At 38.3% G+C, this 19859-nt stretch overlaps 2 protein-coding genes across 3 annotated transcripts in view; one reads left to right on the top strand and one right to left on the bottom strand.

The window, feature by feature from the left end:
- Positions 1 to 823, bottom strand: part of AIDA (axin interactor, dorsalization associated) — a 41380-nt gene extending 40557 nt beyond the window's left edge. The window contains exon 1 of the mRNA XM_065872575.1: positions 534 to 823. Coding sequence (XP_065728647.1) covers positions 534 to 643 — 110 coding nt within the window. The 5' untranslated portion in view covers positions 644 to 823. The remainder of the gene's footprint in view (positions 1 to 533) is intronic.
- A 99-nt stretch (positions 824 to 922) lies between these two features.
- Positions 923 to 19601, top strand: BROX (BRO1 domain and CAAX motif containing). Of its 2 annotated transcripts, XM_065872559.1 has the most exons (13): positions 923 to 1266; positions 4199 to 4315; positions 7061 to 7167; positions 7506 to 7602; positions 10459 to 10554; positions 11530 to 11602; positions 12594 to 12699; positions 13413 to 13502; positions 15192 to 15277; positions 16114 to 16195; positions 16498 to 16648; positions 17865 to 18024; positions 19018 to 19601. In XM_065872559.1, the coding sequence occupies exons 2-13, from the start codon at positions 4215 to 4217 to the stop codon at positions 19102 to 19104; spliced, it is 1236 nt and encodes a 411-aa protein (XP_065728631.1). In that variant the 5' UTR covers positions 923 to 1266; positions 4199 to 4214; the 3' UTR covers positions 19105 to 19601. The 2 variants fall into 2 exon arrangements, with proteins under 2 accessions (XP_065728631.1, XP_065728637.1); XM_065872565.1 differs by lacking the exons at positions 923 to 1266; positions 10459 to 10554 and having other exon boundaries at positions 4215 to 4315; positions 19018 to 19104.
- Positions 19602 to 19859: the final 258 nt, after the last annotated feature.

Genomic DNA, 19859 nt, shown 5'->3' with positions numbered 1-19859 from the left:
AGGAGATACCTCCGGCCTCGCTGCCTCCTGGGGGCACTCCCTCACCTCCCCTCAATCGCCACCAGTTCCCTCCTGCCCTACACAGGGGAGGAGGAAGGCACCGTACACAGAGCGAGGCCCCTCATCCCGGGGACGTGGGCGGAGAACACACAAGTATTCCTCCGAGATTCTAAAAGAGAAACTGAGGGGCGGCAACCTGAGAGAGGCGGAGGAGAGGGGAAAAGGAAACTGACTGCAGAGCGGGGGACCCATGAGACGGTGGCAAGGAACTCAGTAGGTAGCCTGAATGGGCTGGCGCCCCAGGAAAGAAGGGCTACCTGTTGCACGGAACTGGCCCTGCTGAGGCGGAGAGCAAAAAACCCCAGAGACCGGACCTTGGTCTCCAGGGCCAGTGGGACCTCAGCCCCAGCGCCTGCGGGGCCCCACCCTGAGAAGCCTTGGCTGCAGATACAGTGATGAGAGACACCGACAGAAAGAAGCGGGAGGCGGCCGACTGGAGCCGGTCTGGCCCGCTCCCGCGGTTAGTCACTCACATCTGATACTCGTCTATCGCCTCCACCAGCTGGCCCCAAGAGTCGAAGTCGGCGCCTCTCCTAAAACTGGCGCCCCAGCGCTGCAGCAGACTTCGGGTCACCTCCGACATGGCCGGTCCCCACCCCGTCCCCTCCCGCCCCTACCCCAGCAAGGCCGGGCTCTAGGGCGCCATCCTCCCCGGGCCTGGCCCCGACATTAACAGGGCCAAGAGGAACCGCTACGGCCACCGCCACCACCCGCCAAGGAGCCGCCCAAGCCCATTTGCCGCCACAGCCAAACTTTGCGGCTCTGAAGCGGCCGCCCCGCCGAGGCTCCGCCCCCGAGGCTCCGCCTCGTGTTAGGTTGAGGCCGCCCCGCTCCACCGAGCGGCCGCCATTGTTATTGCGGCATTCTTCCTCGGGGTGGGAGGCCCGGCCATCTCTGCTCTTTGTCTCTGAAGGAGACCGCAGCTCAAGAGGGAAGACTGTGGAGCAATATGTAATAAAGGACTAAGGAACGGAATGTTTTAAGGGGACTGCGACAACGCGGCAGCCTCAACCCAAGAGCGGCGCGCACTGCCGCCTCGGTAGCTGTCATGGCCGCCCTGACCACGTGATCGGCTCCCGCAGGCCTGGTTTCCGTCGCTCAAATTCGGTAATCCGGGCTCTGCGACTCCCTCCCTTTCTCGTTTGAGGACTCGGACACTGCCTTTCTTCCCTCTGGAGGGGTGCTGTACAGACATCGAGAAATCCGGTAAGTATGTCATGAGGATGGGCGTTTCCCAGTACTATCCCTACCCGTGTCGTCTCCCCGGAGTCCCAAGCAATAGAGTCAAGGTTTTTACACAGGTTCCATAGACTCCCTGATAGTGGTCCCCAAAAGTCTCCTTCAAGTGTTTCAAGGCACTAGAAGGAGATTTTTGGGGACCACTATCCGGGAGTCTATGGAACCTGTGTAAAAAGTGCCTTGGAACAAACGAGAGAAAGAAATTCACATTAGCCCCACGAATCAACGGTATTAACAGCTATATTCACTGAATCGCCTTGCCCGCGTCTCCACTAGCAGTTGGGGGCGGGGGGAGGGTCTTATGGCTGCATAGGAGTTTGTTTAGGCACCTTCTGCCCGCCTCTCCCGGGTAGATAGTATCGGCTTTCCACGAAAATGCCTGTTCAGGAGGGGCACGCTAAGGTGTGCGCCTGCGCAAGGTCTTAACGGCGTTAAACCAGACGGGGCCCGGGAGGAAGAGGCTGGGTGGTAAACAGGAAGTGGACGTTGGGAGCTCGGGGGCGGTAGGTTCGTCGCGGGACCCAGGGTCTCCGGAGTGGGGAACCCTTGTCGGTAATCGGACTCTTCCTGTGGCCTCGGCTTAGGTGGCAGCCTCGATCCGACTGTTGTGCTGGTGGCTTCAACGGCACCCTTCTTTGCACCTACAGGTGGGTGTGTCTTCCTTTTACCCCCGCCCTTCGAATTCTTGAAAACTGGAGTGCGGGTCTCTGACCGGACAGATTGGGTAGGGAGGGGTAGAGAACACGGTACTTTCCGTCTTCGGTCCTGAAGTAAAGATATACAGAACTTAAGACATTTTCATCCAGGACGTGGGAGGCCGCCTTAAAAGAGTATTTGTGGAAAATTTGTCACGGTCAAGTGTATTGTGTGTCATTATCTCTGGGAGGCTTGGTTTATATGCACAGAGATGCAGTATTAGTTTACTTAGGTTATAAAGGAGATTTACGTGGATGATATTTAGAAGGTTATATATTTTTGAAGGACTTGTTAAATGTTTTGAGGTACTCAAATGAACTTGCTCAATTTTTCATTGAATACACAGTGCGTTTCCTCATCCTTAAATAGCTGGTGCTCTCCAAAGACGGTTTTGCCATGAATAAATATGGTAAGGGAGGTGCATAAAGTAGATATTTTTTACACTGTGCAGCCCACGTTTTTTTCCCCGATAAGAAAAATCCATGGACAACATTGTATATAATGCTTTCAAATTAATTAAATCTTACCGATTTTGTCTCCCACTTCCCGAAATCTAATTGCCATATTTAAGTCTTCACCTACACCTTCCTGTATTATCTTCGGTATCTTCCCAAGGACTTTTAAGCAAGTGACACACTCCTGTTTTCTTTTCTTTTTTAACCTGAAAGGTGTGGAACTTAATTTTTTTTAATTGGCATTTCACTTAGGTAGTTTTTTAAATGTTTTGGTTTTTAAGGATAGACATTTTTTTAAATTTATTGAAGTATAGTTGACTTACAGTGTTTGATTTCTCCTGTACAGCAAAGTGACTCAGTTATGCATATATACATTCTTTTTCATTATGGTTTGTCACAGGATATTGAATATGGTTCCCTGTGCTATACAGTAGGATTCTGTTGTTTATCCATCCTGTATATACTAGTTTGCATCTGCTAATCCCAAACTCCCAGTCCTTCACTCCCCTACCTGCCCTCCCCCTTGTCAACCACAAGTATGTTCTAAGGATAGATATTATTATTATTATTATTTTTAACCAACTAAACTGAGTTTATTAGGGACTAGCAGAGAAATCACAATCAGCGATATGCAAAGATGGGTGACCATAAGCAAATACAGAGAACAAGCAAGGGGAGCATGCTTTTATAGGGAAAAGAGGAGAGTTGGGAGGGGCTGTAATAACCAGAGAGTCCATTGGAGGAACCCGGGAGTCCAGAGTATGGAGGCTTCTCATTGGTAGGCCTGCTACAGTCTGACTGGCTGAGCTGCCATGGATGGAGAGAAGTTTTCTTCTTCCTTCTGATAGTAACCTAGAGGTACCTTCCTGTCAGAGATGTAGGTTTACTTCTCTCCTGTTAACTGAGGTCTCCTAGCGGGACCTGAGAGCCCCCCCCTACAGGCCTGTCCCAACTCCAACTCTACCTGAGGTTTCTTCAGTTACACATGCTAAATATGTTCATAATTCAGCCATTTTTTACCGTTTTAAGGATAGATTTTATTGATCAAGTATCATGTGGGGTTTTTTATCATGAAAATATTGATTCTTATTAGCTATTCTGTGGAAAGTATATTTATTATAGAACACATGCTACAGCCAATCAGTTGGCATCAGCAATATCATGTGGGAGATACAGTTAATTTAAAACCTATTTCTGTCAAGTAATCTTAGCAGTCTAAATAAGGGTCACCATTTAAACCTCTTTCGGAATCACGTTCCTCTGCTCCTGTGCCCTTCTCATTTGCAGCTGTCCAACCAAAGTCAAGTACTCCGCTCCTCAAAAGTGTAGTTTGGGGACCAGCAGCATCAGCGTCTCAGGTCCTACCCCAGAATGTTGAATTAGAACTTCATTTTAACAAGAAGCCCCCACCTCCTGCCCCGACGTGATTTTTATACACATTAAAGTTTAAACATTACTGCTCCAATATCTTCAGCATTGCAGTTAGTGTGAGCACATTTACAAATGCTGTTTTTTTAATAGGCCTGATCTAAGCATAGGCTGCTATAAACAGACAGTTAAAACGAGATTGATGTATGGCAGTGAGGCATTTTATTTATGTATATGTCTGTTTTATATATGTTTTATATTAAAATGTATATATCCTGTAGTAATTTTCAACTTTTACTTTAAAAAATATTTTAATATGATTTACACTGCTTATTAAATGTTTTATCTTTAATTTTTATACATTTGTTTTTTGTCAATAGGAAACACCTGGAGAGAATGACACATTGGTTTCATAGGAACCCATTAAAAGCCACAGCTCCTGTCCCTTTTAACTATTATGGCGTAGTCACTGGCCCTGCTGCTTCAAAAATTTGCAGGTAAGCTTTGATTGAGCCCCCCATGGATACGAGGTACTTTTTTAGGGTCATGCAGAAGTATGTAACACACTGTCCCTAACCTTAGACTCCTTATAAACTTACAAATGACATGTGAAAAGTTAAATCATAGATTATTTTAACTGGGTCCTCAAGTTGAGGTCAGTGAGTGAGTCCCAGAGAGGCTAAACAGTCACAATTAAAAGAGTTAAGCTATATGTTACAACAGTACAAGAGACTCCACAAAGTCATATATGGATATTGTTCATTGGCCAGATAGTAAATTAATTGAGTTCTGAGCAGGGAGAGGTCCCTATGACCTGAAACAGCCTTCGGAGTGTTCAGTAGCGGAGAGGACTTGAGCTGGGGTTTAACTGCATTGTATGGCTTAGATCAGGGGTCGCCAGACGGTGTCCTGCAGATTGGCCCAGTGTTTGTTTTCATAAAAATAAGTTTTTATTAGAACATAGCGCCCCCCCATTTATTTACATATTGTCTATGGCTGCCTTTCCTCTGTACAGTAAGATTGAGTATTCCCAGGGGAGACTTTATGACCTACTAGGCCTAGAATATTTATCTTCAGGTCCTTTGCTGACCCCTGACTTAAGATAGTAAGAAGGGAGAGGAGAAAGTCATTTCTGTTAGGTAAACCTTTGTTCTAGGGAGTATGAGTAGAGCAGTTTAACTGGCACAAAAGAGATAGATGCAAGAGAGATTTCGAAGGAGGCATCAGCTGGCCAGATGTCTCATTTGCTCTGGAAAGTTGAAAAGGATTCATTTAGTCTATGAGATACAGAACCTAGATGATCAAGACATTGGTGGTACCAGTAAAGGAAAACCAAGAGAATTGCTACTTTTTGTGAAAAGAAGTAATTGGAGCAAAAGGTTGATCTAGACCAGGGGTTTCTGTAAAGGGCTAAATAGTAAATATTTTAGGCTCTGTGGGCTACACACAGTCACTATTAGATATTCTTCTTTGTTCATTTTTGCAAAATTAAGCTGTGGGTCGTATAAAAACAAGTTACAGGTTGTACTTTGCCAACCCCTAATCCTAGACATTGGTCCTAGCTTAACCGTTTTATCTGTAGCATTGGGCAAGTCTCTTACTAATTACTCATCTGTAAAATTAATAACCTAAATTAGATACTTCTAAGGTACACTTTTCTCGAATTCTGTCATTTTAATATGAATATAATTTTGCACAAGTTGGTTTGCAGGTGATGATTGAATGCCTACTTGGAAATAGCTAGCAAAGTATTTGAGTCTAGAATAGGCCTTAAGGATTCAAATTCTGGGGACTTCCCTGGCGGTCCAGTGGTTAAGACTCTGCGCTTCCAATGCAGGGGGCCCGGGTTCAATCCCTGGTTGGGGAACTAAGATCCCACATGTTGCGTGGCATGGCCAAAAGGAAAAAAATTCAGATTTTTTTCCGAGTCCAAGAATTACCCCTCCCAGCTTTTAATTAAATAACTCAACAATGACAGATTCATAAGGTAGCCCATCCCATTTTGGGTCAGCTGTATATAGTTGTTACTATATACTTTCTTGGAATCAGCCTCCTTAGAGCTGGTACCAATAAACATTCCATCTAGACCATTCAGGTTTAAGTTTGTGCTCCTTTATAAACATCAGTGCTACTTACAGTCCTTCTAAATCTTAAAATATTTGAAATGTTAGTATTACTTCACTCGACACAGAAATTTGAGTATATGCTTTATCCCGGACACTAAGTTCTGGGTATACAGTCCCTACTGTCTTGGTGCTTACAATTTAAATTTAGTCTTTAGTCATTTACACCCAATTGTCTTTAGTCATGGTCCATGTAATATGATTTCTGGATCCCTCGCTAAGCAAGTCGCCTTCTGAAAGAAGATGTGTAACTGGAACAGGACCAAGTTAGAGCTGATAATGTAGATCTAGGATTAGATGTAGTTATATTCGTAGATGAGACCTCAGAAGAGAGAAGAGCAGAAAGCCAAAGACTGAACATTGCTGGAGGTGGGCATATGAAGGGAACACGGAAGAAAATAGAGAAGGAACTTTTAGAGATAAGAGGAGAATCTGGAAAATTTGGCGTTATTGGAATCAAGGGAGAAAAGAATTTTGAGAAAGAAACAATAAATGTCTGCAACATTTATTGCTGCAGAGAAGCAAAGGAGAATGGAGACGAGGGAGCAGTTTTAAAATGACTAGTGGTCACGTGTTTTGGCATGTTTGTGTGTGTGTTGTACTATAGAATGCAATTTTAAAATATGGTTTTGTACTTAAGTACATTTTGACATGTCAAATTTTGAAATTGTAAGGGGCTACTAAAATTATGTACAAATGTTAAATTTCCATTTTTCAAAAAACTTCTATTGTGAACTAGTCAGATTAATTTACTCATTCGTAATTCTTTCCTCCCGTCTTAAAAGCTTGTGTTAGTTTGATTTTTTAAAATTAAAACTTGCTGTGTATCTTTATTATATAATTGTATTCATGATTGCTCCTTTAGTTGGACTGAGTTTATTTTAGTACAACTTTTAAAACAATTGTTACTGGAAATTTCACTTACCTCCAGTGTTAGTCCAATTAAATTCATTCCTGTATACTTAGTAATATCTTAGAGGAAGGGGTGTGTGTGTGTGTGTGTGTGTGTGTGTGTGTGTGTGTGTGTTTAAGCTTTTACAGTTGAAACTTTTAAGCCACTTTTACATAGATTCATTGTAATACAGCTTACTTAACATTACTCTTTCTGTCTCATTTAAGTGACTTGAGATCATCTAGAGCACGACTGCTTGAATTGTTCACTGATTTGAACTGTAATCCACAAATGATGAAGAATGCAGCAGATTCATATTTTTCACTTTTACAAGGTTAGTTATTTAAATCAATTTAAGTTTTTAAAAGTCAACTATGTAGAAGTTCATATTTGATTCTTAGACTTTTCAGATTTGAATAGTTTAGTCTTCTAGGTTATATTCTTCAGTATGCTTGAGTATCAGAAATGTGAGAATGTAAAGGTAGTATGTGGTCTTTCTAACATTTTGAAAATTAAATGTGTGCATATTTCATATTATGTTACCTTAGGAGAAGGGTATAGAGGGGCTGGGAGTTTCATTCGGGTATCTGAAAAAGTCATTCTCCGAAAAATGTTCTAAACAGACACGTGATATTTCCTGTAAAACTGAAAATGTTTTCTACCTTTTTATAGGTTTCATTAACTCATTGGATGAATCTACCCAAGAAAGCAAGTTACGATATATTCAGAATTTCAAGTGGACCGATACATTACAGGGACAGGTTCCAAGGTAAGCAGCACCAACAGTACTAAATTCAAGCCATTTTTGTAACTGTTTAGCTAGTGATTAACTTGTAGCCTCAATGTAGAAGAAGTAAAATGTAAGTCTGATCAGCATTTTGCCTTATCAGGAAATTAATATAAAACTTTTGACCTAAACTCCTAATGCAGTCTATTAAGTACAAACAGAATTTGTTTCTTCTGGACCAAATCATTTTTGAGATAATCAATATAAATGTTAACTAGATTGAACAGCCTTGACTTTTAATAACACACAAAGAATAGTTTGGGAATTTGAAACCCAAACCTAGATTTTGGTCTTTGCCTCCATCCAAGCAGAGCAGAACTTTGCTTTCTCCACTACTTTCCTTTTCTGATGGATAGTTCAGATGTCTCTGGTCAATCTCCTTCTTTCATTCTCCCCAGTTCCACCCCAGCTCCATACTCTTTTGACTGACAGTACTGTGTTCGTTTTTCTTCCTAATTTCACTGTTTCTGCTCTTTTTAAAAACTTCCCCTCAGAACTTTCTCATCATTCACTTGAAACTAGTTAGATCTAATTATAACAGGAAACCAATCATAATGGTGCTAAATTTTTAACTACTTTTTTTTTTTAAACACCATTGGGTTGTTTAAATAGTTACATATCTTTATCTCAATTTGCTTTAGAATTAACCGTTTTATAAAATCAGAAGGGAAGGAAATGGGGATTGGCAAACAACCAGGGCAGGCATTACAGTGGAAGGAGTGTGGACTTTGGATTCATACACACGTAGATCAGCCTCAGAGCTTCTCCTGTGTGAACATCTGCTTCCTCAACTGTATGTTGGGGTTACAGGTATAGGGCTTTTGTGAGGAACAGAATAGGAAATTTTGTATTAAGGGGCTGATATAATGCCAGGCATTAATAGACATTCAATAAATGTTAGTTTCCTTCCTTCCTTCCTTGGGAATATTGTATATAATAGAATTCATAAATTGGGTAGGAAGTTGTGGACTGTGGGTCCTTTCCAAATTTTAATATTCTGGGATACCAAGGTTTTCCAAGTAAGCCTTTGTTTTCTGTTTTGCTTTATGTACCCCTTTGTATTTCATCTAAAATTAAGAAATATTTTCCTTAAAAACTTTTTTTAAAGAATCAAACCTCTACCATTGTTACATTACAAAACTTTGGCAGATTCTAAAGTGTTTTGTATTACATAAATTTGGCAGTTTTCCCCACCATGCTAAATTTTCATTCCTTGTGACAGCATTTCTCAGCATAGTTTTATGAGACAGTGAAGAATTATGTGATAAAGGCTTTAAGTTATACTGTTGAGTATTCAGTACATCTGAGATTTTTAAGTTATTTAATCCTTGATTGCTACTTACTCAATGAAAAGTGTGCTGTGAGTATATCTTCTGAAAAATGTTTTTTCAACTGTATACACTCTTAACTACTACCTAGATGTGGTACAATAGAAATGGAGTGTTTGGGAGCAAGGCAGATTGAAATAAACGAAGGGTAAACAGGAGAGAGCTATTCATGAGACCCCATAAAAATTAGCAAAACTATCTTATTATTTAAAGATAAAGTTATAAATTAGATATGCCTCTTAGATCACCATTACTAGAATTACTAGATGTAATTAGTAGATGTAATTCATTGGAAAGTTCCCAGTGCTGGAAAGAATAAGCCATTAAACTATGCATTAAATTTTTTTAGCATGGTATACTGTTTTAAGGAGTTTGTTCATAACTGTCATATTTTTGTATGTTATAATGTATATTAAACAGGATAGTTTATAAGGTATTTTTTAATTACATGTTTTGTAACAAATCTTTTTTTTTTTAATCTAAAAAGTTTCCATGTCTCTGTTCCTTCTAAGATGGAGGCAGCAATTAAATAAAAAATACAAAGCAGAATCATGATTCTTGTTTCTTCCCTTTGGGTAATTTTTCTGTATCTTTATTAGTATTATATGTGTAATAAGGGTATTACTTCAGGTTTTTTACTTCATCATTTGAGATAAGTGAGATAATGTGTATAAAGAATTTTCAGGGTCTCATCAGAACAACAGTGAATAAAAATATTATTTGCTTTGTGAGCTTTTTGCCATCTTTGTGTCATGTTTAGTTATAGAATCTGGAGGAAACAAATAAGATATAAAATACACTTATTTTTGAGACCTTTTTCTTTGTAGTATACCAATTGGCTTGGCATTCAGAATCTTCTGCAGTTTCACATCAGCTTGGCTCTTTGCTCTCCTGCTCCTCGATTTCTCTCTATGAACTGGCAACTTCAAGCTAGTTGGGTTACTGCCACCAGAAAAATCTTTATCCTTTCTTGTGCGTTAACAGCATCATTCCCTCATCTGGGATGTCCTTCTGCTTCCCTTCTAGCCATCTTTCAAGGCACAATTCAAACTCTGTTTATACCATTAAGCCTTCTTTAACCGTTCTAGCCTGAAATGATCTCTCCTCTGAAATCCATTTTCTTAAAATGTGGTGTAAGAATCACCTGCTCCAGAATCAACTGGATACTTGTTAAAAATGCAGATTCTGGGCACTTCCCAGACTTTCTTTGTGGGATAAGTTCCAGTAATCTGTATTTTTAAAACTATTCAATGTACAATAACCTTTGGGAACTACTATTCTCATATTTACTATTATGAAGTACATCGTGGACCATTATGTTTAGTCATTCAGTGTTAATTGTGTGTGTGTGTGCTTGTGTCTTACCTCCCAACTTATATTAAACACAAGGACTCTTCATTTTTTCAGTTAGCATTTAGCTCTTTATGATTTTGTGTAAGACGTATAGCAGGCTTCGTATAGAGATATCTCAGTCGTTGACAGAACTTAATGATCATGTTTATAATTCTAGTGCCCAGCAGGATGCTGTCTTTGAATTAATTTCCATGGGATTTAATGTAGCTTTATGGTATACCAAATATGCTTCAAGACTGGCTGGAAAAGAAAAGTAAGTTAAAAGGGAAGGGTTATGTGCATATTATTATTTTTCAAACGTATGGAACTTCATTATTAAAAAGTCTAGGCTACTGATAAAAAGTATCACTTCTGATAAATGTAAGGTTGCCTCATAAAGCTAATATTTTAAGTATCAGAATTATGGAGCCCACTGTTAAAAGGGAAAACATTTTTAATAATCTTGTCATGGGGGTGGTCTTTCTGAATAAAACCCCAAACCAAGAAAAGGGTTGACTATTTGACCACGTAAAGTACCATAAACAAAGTTAGAAAACAAATGACAGATTGGTCAAAAAAATTGCAGTGCATGTGACAAATTGTTTTTATAATGCTTTTACAAATCAACAGGGAAAAGATCAACAAATCGAAAATAAACAGGCAATTCACAGAAAAATACAAAGCCTTATAAGTTTGTGAAAGATGTTTTGAAGGATTAAGGAACTGTGAAATAAAATGAGATACAGTTTTTATAATAGTACAACTGGATATTAGCAATATGAAACTGGCAACTATCAACTGTGATGCGCCTGAACATGGGAAAAATATGCAGCCATTTAAGAATGGAGCTGAATTCTATGTGCTGATGTAAAATTGTCTCTGAAGTAATTTAGGTGATTAAAACAAGAGCAGAGTGGTGAATATTGTGTACATATGTGTTTTTAAAGTATGTGCATGCATTAAATGTATATTGATCTTTATGCTTGTTTATGCACAGAAGATTATCTGGAAGGAAAAACAAGAAGCCTTTGTCCAGACCCCTAAACAGGAGCTCTCTTTTTCACTTGTAGTATCTTCTCTTTGGATATTTTTCATGTGCATTTGTTAGTTTTTTAAGTGTCAAAAAGAAGAAAACGTAGTGAAAAACACAAATGACTAACTTCTGTGGTTTTATGAGAATGTATTAGTTGTTGGTTTTAATACCAGAAACGGGATTCATCCTGTAACTAATGTAACCACTATCTTTCAGCATAACAGAGGATGAAGCAAAAGAAGTCCATCGAAGCTTAAAAGTTGCAGCTGGGATTTTTAAACATTTAAAGGTAAAATAATAATAATAAAATAGATTCTTAATGCTTTAATTGTTGAATAATTTTTATTTAATTCTTTGCGGGGTGGGGTGAAGGAATTATTTCATCATGTAGAAAAAACTAGTATGTGTTCTGTTTTCCTTATGTTAAGTACCTTGTTGATGAGTGCAGCCAATTACAGAATATTAAGTGTTTCCACTTCAGAAAATCATCAGTGAATTTTACAATTAGACGATGCAAGTGGTACTTCACTGCTTATTTTTCAGTCTCTTCTGAAAAGATGAGAGAAAACAGAGCACAAAAATTGATAGTTCTGAGCATTTCCCTTGCTGTATGCAGCAGTTGCCAGGAGCCATCATGATTCTGCAAAACCAGATTTTCTGAGTATATTCTCTGTATTTCAGTGAAAATGCCAGCGGGGCAATCAGTACACACTAATTACATTAAATTGCTTGGAGATGTGATGAGAATTAGGGGAAAGACTAATGTATTTTCTAACCAGAATTACCCCCACCCCATTCTAATTAAACTACTATTTACTGAAGGCTCCTGGAGGCCAGTGTTGCATTTTCTCATGATAAGATAGTTTTACAGTGATGAAAAAGCTGTGATCCTGAGTGAGCTACAGAACTGTAGTCTTCTTTATATCTGCTATTATTAATGTGAATGAACAGTTCCGGCTCATGCAAAAGGGAAATTTGGTTTCCGTTTCCGTTAAACATTTTCTAAGTTGAGAATATGACTTGCATATCTAAGCAATTTATTATGACCCAAATTTTGCTCTTGAATTTCTTATTTTTACAAAAATTTATAAAAAGCTTTAAAAGTTTTAGTGTACAGGAACTTTTATTCTCTGTAAGCTTAACATTGCTCCATTTTACACTTTTGTTTGTACCCTAAATTTCTGAAAAATCCCCAAATTGAATATCTCATAACTTCAGTTTTCTAACATCTGAGTTAAAATAAAATTTGGCTTCTTTGTTTTTTTTTTTCTTTCTCTCAGGAAAGTCATATCCCAAAATTAATTACACCCGCAGAAAAAGGGAGGGATTTAGAGGCACGACTCATAGAAGCTTACATTATCCAATGTCAAGCCGAAGCTCAAGAAGGTATCTTAAATATTGTAAGATTTTTTTTAAGAAAGTCTATATTGGCATTTAGTTCTTTTTTTTAAAATCAGAATTAGCTGGAATTGCTGGAGTTTCAGGATTTGAGAAATTTATAGTGAGGAATTTAAAAAATTGATTTTTACCTTTAGCATTTGCCTTCATTTTTCATTAGCTGGAAAAGGCCTTACAGTTTAATGATTCTTTTTAAGAGGATTTTGATTTCATGCCATTTCTGGCAGCATAATTAAGTCTATAACTCATCTTTCCCCCCCACTCTACCTTGCTCATTTCTTTTCTGCTTCCACTGTTTGGCTTACCTTGAAATCTTTGCCTTTCAGTGGCAGGAAATAAATGAAGACTTATGTGAAAACAATAAAGAAACTTTGTTGGCTTTTGTTTTTCTTTATTTCAAACTCCAGTGCCCTGGAAGTATTTGTTTCCTCTTACATCATGCGATTTTGTAGTAGGGGTTTTCTGTGATTAGTAATTGGCTAGTGATTTATTTAAGGAAGTGGTATCAGAACCAACAAGCTCAGTGTTTTCTGCTTGTTTATGTTTGCATTTTCTGTAGCTTACTTTTCATGTTAAAACTTTTAACAAACTGTATTAAAGTCCCGAATAGATATCAGACTGTCTTTTGCTATTATAATTGAACTTAAGGTAAATGCAAGTGAACTTAATCATACATTCACTTCATTGTGTTTTGGTTATAGTAACAATTGCTCGAGCAATTGAACTGAAACATGCTCCTGTACTAATTGCTGCTCTGGCATATGAAACAGCCAATTTCTATCAAAAAGCTGGTAAGTTCTATTTTTAGTCTTTAGATTTTCACAAAGCAAAAGGACTCTCAGATTGTTTCATCTTTTGCAAAGCTGTAGTAATAGCTGCACTATTTTATTAATCTTGTTTAAAAGAAAATAAAAGAATTAGAGCTGTTCACGGTTAATATGCTCCATAACTTCTAGTGAAAAGGATGATGCTATCCTTTTTAACCAATTACATCTAATAATTAAACAGCTGTTTTTCTTTTGAAATGTTTTTGGTCTTTATAACAACCTTGTAGTTACTATCCTTATTTAGACAAGAAACTGAAATCCAGAGAATTAACATAACTAATCTGTAATTTAACTGCTAGCAGGTGGGAGGCTGAGACTAGCACTCAGATCTTCTCCTTAACGTATTATTCTTTTCAGTCACTTACTTAGGAAACATGCATATGTTTCTATTTATCAGATGGTTACTCTTTTAGTTGCTGGGTATACAGATTCACAGTCTAGGGAAGGAGACAAACATGTAACCACATTATTATAGCATGAAATGAGGTGTGGTTACAGGGGTGAATTAAAAACCTAAAGGATCTGGGCATGCTAGAGAAGGCTTTCTAGAGGAAGGTGGTGGTTTAGCCTTATTTTGAAATAAAAATAGAAATTCTAGGTTTGCTGGGATGCTTTGGCATATGGGAAGAGTAGAACATTCTGTAGTATGTACAGAGATTAGAAAGAACTTAGCACATTATAGGACTGAGACATGTTTTAGCTGAAACAGGATGAGAGCTAGGAGCAAAGGTTACGAAAGTGTGCATATGTGAGGCTATGAAATGGTCTGTAAGCCTGTCTGAGAAGTTTGGCCTTCATTTGGTAGGTATTTGGGACCCCTTAAAAGGTATAGTAAAGTCAATCTGACTTGACTGGACTTGAATTTAAGAAAGGTCCCTATCATTGCAAGATGAGAAATGGGCTTACTAGTGAAGGAGTAGTAGGCTGACTCTACTTAGATTATAATCATTTCTTCCTAAGTACTATGGAAGAAATGATGAAGGTTTTGACAAAGATAGCAGAGTAGGAAATGGAGAGGAAGAAATACATTCGAAAGGTGTTTGGCAGGATATATGAGCATGTGTGTTTTATACAAGATGCAGGGATGGAGTGGTGAATGAGGGTTAGAGTATCCTTGCTTCTGACTTGGGTGACTAGATTACTCTTGGCATTGCTGTATTATGAAAAAGCTTGGAAATAGATACTATAATAGTATTCATATTTACTTTGAAGTTCTTAGTCATTGCTATTTTTATCATTATCTCAAACTTAAATTGCATTAACCATCAAATCTAAATAAATAAGTAAATAAAATAAATCACTTTAAATAAAGCAAGGGGTTTTTTTTGTGGTTTTTTTTTTGTGGTACGCGGGCCTCTCACTGTTGTGGCCTCTCCCGCTGCGGAGCACAGGCTCCGGACACACAGGCTCAGCGGCCACGTCTCACAGGCCCAGCCGCTCCGCGGCATGTGGGATCTTCCCGCACCGTGTCCCCTGCATCGGCAGGCAGACTCCCAACCACTGCGCCACCAGGGAAGCCCAAAGCAAGGTTTTTAAAGTGTAAATACTTGAGTTTTAGACTTGAATGGTCTTTTAGCATCTGAACACATAAGCTATAAGTCTCCTAGTGAATCAGGGTGAAATTATATTTTGCTTTTTAAAATGTAACTTTAGATCATGCTTTATCCAGTTTGGAGCCTGCATACTCTGCTAAATGGAGAAAATATCTTCACTTGAAAATGTGTTTCTACACAGCTTATGTAAGTATTTTTAGCCCAGAAACAATGTAAATTACTGTCTCTCCAGCCCCTCGAGCACCAGTTCTGTCATCTCGCCTGACTCTTCGTTAGCATTTTACAGATAATGGACAGCTCTCAGTAAATGTTCCCTGATAGTCAGTGCAGCCATTGTGGAGTAAAGCGAGTGGAAGGAGATGATGTAGAGCTGGGTTATAGTAATGGAATTACTGTTTGATTCAAACCCACTTTTAAGCTGGAACCTTCTGCAAACTTCATGAGAATTCTCTCATTTCATCCTGTTCACTGAGAAAGATATTTACTAATGCTAATCTAAAGACTTACCCATACAGTGTATCACCTGGGTTGGTGAAGAATCATAAATAAGATTTCTTATACCTTATAATCTGCTTTCAAACACACTGCATAAGACCATGTGCAAGCCCTGCATTGATGGTAGACATTTAAAGAATAAGCATGTTCTATTCCAGCCTGGTAACATTTTTCTTAAGACCTGTTTAGTCCTTAACCTCAAATCCTTCCTCCTTCTCCCTCTTTGTTAGCACACTAATTTCCCTCCTTTATCCCCTCTGCCCTAATTTTAAAAACAGGTTTCAGCAAATAGTTTTTGCTCTCAGTCCATGGTTAGAAGGCTAGTTTGGCTCAAGGCTTGACATAATTCCACTTTATATACCAACAGAGATGGGGGGAAGCTTATTCAAGTAAAGAGATGTAAGGGACTGCATTGATACTTCAAACAATGGACAAAGGCATTTCTTTGTCTGATGCATATAGAAAACGATGATAGTGGAAAGCATCATTTGAGGAGAGAATGAATAAAAATTTCTTTCTTTTATCAGGCTTATTGTTATCATGGTCAGACTTTGTTGGCTAGTGATAAATGTGGTGAAGCAATCAGGTCTCTTCAAGAGGCAGAAAAATGTAAGTATTCCTGCCAGAATATTAACTCCTCTTTTAAAAACTAATGTTTAATCATAAAGGGGATGGACAGTTAAAAGAGATTTTGGCGGAGTTCATGAAAGGGAATGAGAATCAGTGAAGTAATTGGAGAAAAGAAAAAAGTGCTTCGAAAACCTAGAACTTGTAGAAAATACCTACCTACCCCTTATACTATTGTTGGTAGTGCTCTTATGCTAGTTAAAGAGCATCTCTGATTAATAGCCTTTTTAGTATAAATAATCAATAATTATAATCAAATGACTGTTTATCCTTTTCACGTGCAGTTTATGCAAAGGCAGAAGCATTATGCAAAGAATATGGAGAAACCAAAGGCCCTGGACCAACAGTCAAACCTTCAGGACACTTGTTCTTTAGGAAACTTGGAAATCTTGTGAAGAACACCCTTGAAAAATGTCAGAGAGAAAATGGATTTATGTGAGTACAGCTCAGTATGATTTTAGTAGTCGGTATAGTATTTGCAGTTGGCCCTCTGTAATCTGTGGGTTCCACATCCACAGTTCAACCAACCGCAGATTGAAAATATATGGGGGGGCAGGGAGGGGGGATTCTAGAAAGTCCTTAAAAGCAAAACTTCAATTTGCTGCAGGCCAGCAACTATTTACATAGCATTTACATTCTATTAGGTATTATAAGTAACCTAGAGATGATTTAAAGTTTACGGGAGGATGTGCGTAGGTTATATGCAAATACTACTTCACTTTACGTAAGGGACTTAAGCATCTCTGGATTTTGGTATCTGCCGGGGTCCCAGAACCAATCCCCCGAAGATACCGAGGGACGAACGTATTTATAATGTTTAAATAATAATATTGTTTTAATAATATCACAGTTTGTTAGTCTCTATTCCCATACATTTTATATCAAGTTGCATTGAAGTTGAGCATTAATTTTCTATTTAAATTGGTGATAGAATTCACTTGTGTTAGACCTAACTTTTATTCTGCTTTTGATGATAACATATTAAAGCAGGTTTAAAAATTCAAACATGAATTATTAACATATAGCCCACTTCTACTGTCCTAACTTTCTCTTACCTTTGTTTCCCTGCCATTCTTTCTCTGTGTGTTATATATACATACCTTCTCTTGGCATACTCATCTCATTCTCTTTTCAGCCACGTATAAAGCAGGGAAATTCATTTCCTGTCAGTTCTGTTTAGGCCTGTCAAGCAGTTTTCCATTATTAAATCAGTGTTGTTCAAACTGTAGATCAGTACCTATGGAGGTTGTAGAATCAATTTTGTCCCTGCTTTTTGTCTTGCATTCTTCCCTTTATATTCTGCATCTGGTCATGCTGTGCTTTCACATCCTTGAACGTGCCCAGTTTAACTTTTATCACTTCCTTTGGAAAGCATCTCTGACCCCCCAAATCTGCCCCTCTTTTAATTGCCCCTCTTTTGTGTTCTCACGGCACTCCACATCCCTCATAGCTTCAGTTACATTGCACAGTTGTTGACAGGGTTTCTTGACTTTGTCACCTACTCATCTGTAAACTACGTGAGACAGGAAATTGTTCTCTATGTAATTCACCATTAAATTGTCATTTCCTTGCACAAGATCTTGGACATAAATAGACACTCAAATAGTTAACAAATAACTGAATGAATTGCTGTTTCCATTGCTTTTTACAGTTACTTTCAAAAAGTTCCAACAGAAGCCCCACAGCTGGAACTCAAAGCAGTTTATGGTCTCGTAGAACCTGTACCTTTCGAATTTCCTCCTACAAGTGTGCACTGGACACCAGAAACGTTGGCTGCTTTTGATCTCACCCAAAGACCCAAGGATGACAGTGTACGGGATTGGGTTTTTTCCATTCATTCACAAAAATTTCAAAAGAGAATTCAGACTTCACAGTTTGATATTGTTCTCTATTTAAATAGATACATGTATTTGTCTAAATGTTAAATTAGCTAATTACAGTGCTTGGTGTAAAATCTGAACTCTTTCAGAGGTAAACCTCTAGGCGCTAATTGTCTTCTGATTTTTTACATAGTTGACTTATGTTGTTTTCAACACATTATCTTGCCTTTTTACAATTCGTCAGAGCCTCCTTTAAGAAGAGTGTGGGAGGACAGGTCTAAAAAGGATGGCTCATCCATGTTTATATTGCTATAGCAATGCTGTTTTTGATTCAGCATAGTGCGTGGTATTTGAAGATTTGACCTAATTTCAACATTCTGTGACATCATCCAGGGTAAAATTAGACTGCTTTTATTCATTTGTATCTAAGTACATCTTAGTGTACTAAACCAAATGGTAGATTAAGTGGAAATTTTGAGGTTTAGCTACCAAAAGAGAGGGGGTCTGTGAAAAAAGGGGTGGGAATTATTTTGTAGCCATAGATGCTTCCTTGAAATTTTTTTTTTAATATAATTTCCTACCCATACTAAAACCATTATTCCTTAAAATAACAGTTTTTGCATCCTGTTCAGCATCTTAAATAATGTCCTAAGAGGTAGCCTGTTACTGTCACAAGTAATCTTCAAACTTGAGGGTTCCATGTACACAGGTTGATGGCTCAGTTTCTCCCTCCTCAGAAAGAGTAAGAGTACCATTAGCTTGATTTTTGCCTACCCATCAGGTTTTCGTCTTCACTGAAATGTTGCTTTCCTGTTATGTCTTTAATTGAATTGGTTTGTATGTAGCTCCTGGCACAGCTTTGTTAGTCTCCGTGCTGTGTATTTTAGTATATCATCTTTATATTAGTCTGAAGTGGAATAGATCTAGTGTTTGTTTTCCAGATCTTAGTTTATGTACTTACACTGTATTTTTCTTTCTCCATAGGCTAAACCCAAACCAGAAGAAGTGGTGAAACCTGTGAAAGAACCAGATATCAAACCTCAGAAGGACACTGGGTGCTACATCTCCTAAAATACATTGATACAGTGTGCACTTTGAATTTTCTTCCAGATAAGATAAACCATGGAACTTCATCTTTCTTGAAATGATTTCTCTGAAGCCTGTAGATTAATTTAGTACATTCAGAGGGAATCTGCCTTCAGTTTATTTGTTCTTGATTTTTAACACAGTGGAAGTGTTTCATGCTTTGTTTCCGAACTCCTTTTTAATCAGGACAACCTGTGAAAAATTTTTATTGTGCTTCTAAAGGGCATATTTGGGGGTTGGGTTTTTCTTCCTGAACTCTGGGTAGTAGTAAGTTTCAGGTTAATACACTATAGGCCAGAATCATGTGGTTTCAGGTGTGTTTTTCTGTCTTCACAAAAAAAAGTTTATTTTCCTTCCTCTTATTTGATACCAGAAGAATGACAGGAGTCAGTTTTTAACAGACAAGGTTTTTTACCCCTCTCCGTTATGTCAGTTGTAGCACAGACTTGTTATCTTCTGTGTCAGTTACCTTTTCTGGTTGGGGGAAAAAAAATCACTTTTAGTTAAAGATGAAAAAATCTTCATACCAAATCCCTTATACATGTTAGAATCTATAATTTACTTAGAAATCAGTATTTATAGGTATGTTGAGACCATTTAAGAGCTTACTCTTATGCTGATAGCCCTGTACTTCATTTCAGTCTCAGTAAGCAAACCTACAATATTTTTTAAAGTACTTTTTTCTAATGGATTTTTTACTTAGGGGATAGAACTTGGTAACAGCTCTTAGTATTTGTGTG

Source organism: Phocoena phocoena, chromosome 1, assembly GCF_963924675.1.
Source record: "Phocoena phocoena chromosome 1, mPhoPho1.1, whole genome shotgun sequence".
NCBI lineage: Eukaryota > Metazoa > Chordata > Mammalia > Artiodactyla > Phocoenidae > Phocoena > Phocoena phocoena.
Note: the sequence above shows the minus strand (reverse complement) of the source record. Positions and strands in the feature narration are given on the sequence as shown.

Coding starts and splice junctions, on each gene's coding strand:
- BROX (XM_065872559.1), top strand. CDS start 4,215: ATGACACATTGGTTTCATAGGAACCCATTAAAAGCCACAGCTCCTGTC. Junction 7,168..7,505: donor ATATTTTTCACTTTTACAAG/GTTAGTTATTTA, acceptor ACCTTTTTATAG/GTTTCATTAACTCATTGGAT. Junction 18,025..19,017: donor AAAGACCCAAGGATGACAGT/GTACGGGATTGG, acceptor CTTTCTCCATAG/GCTAAACCCAAACCAGAAGA.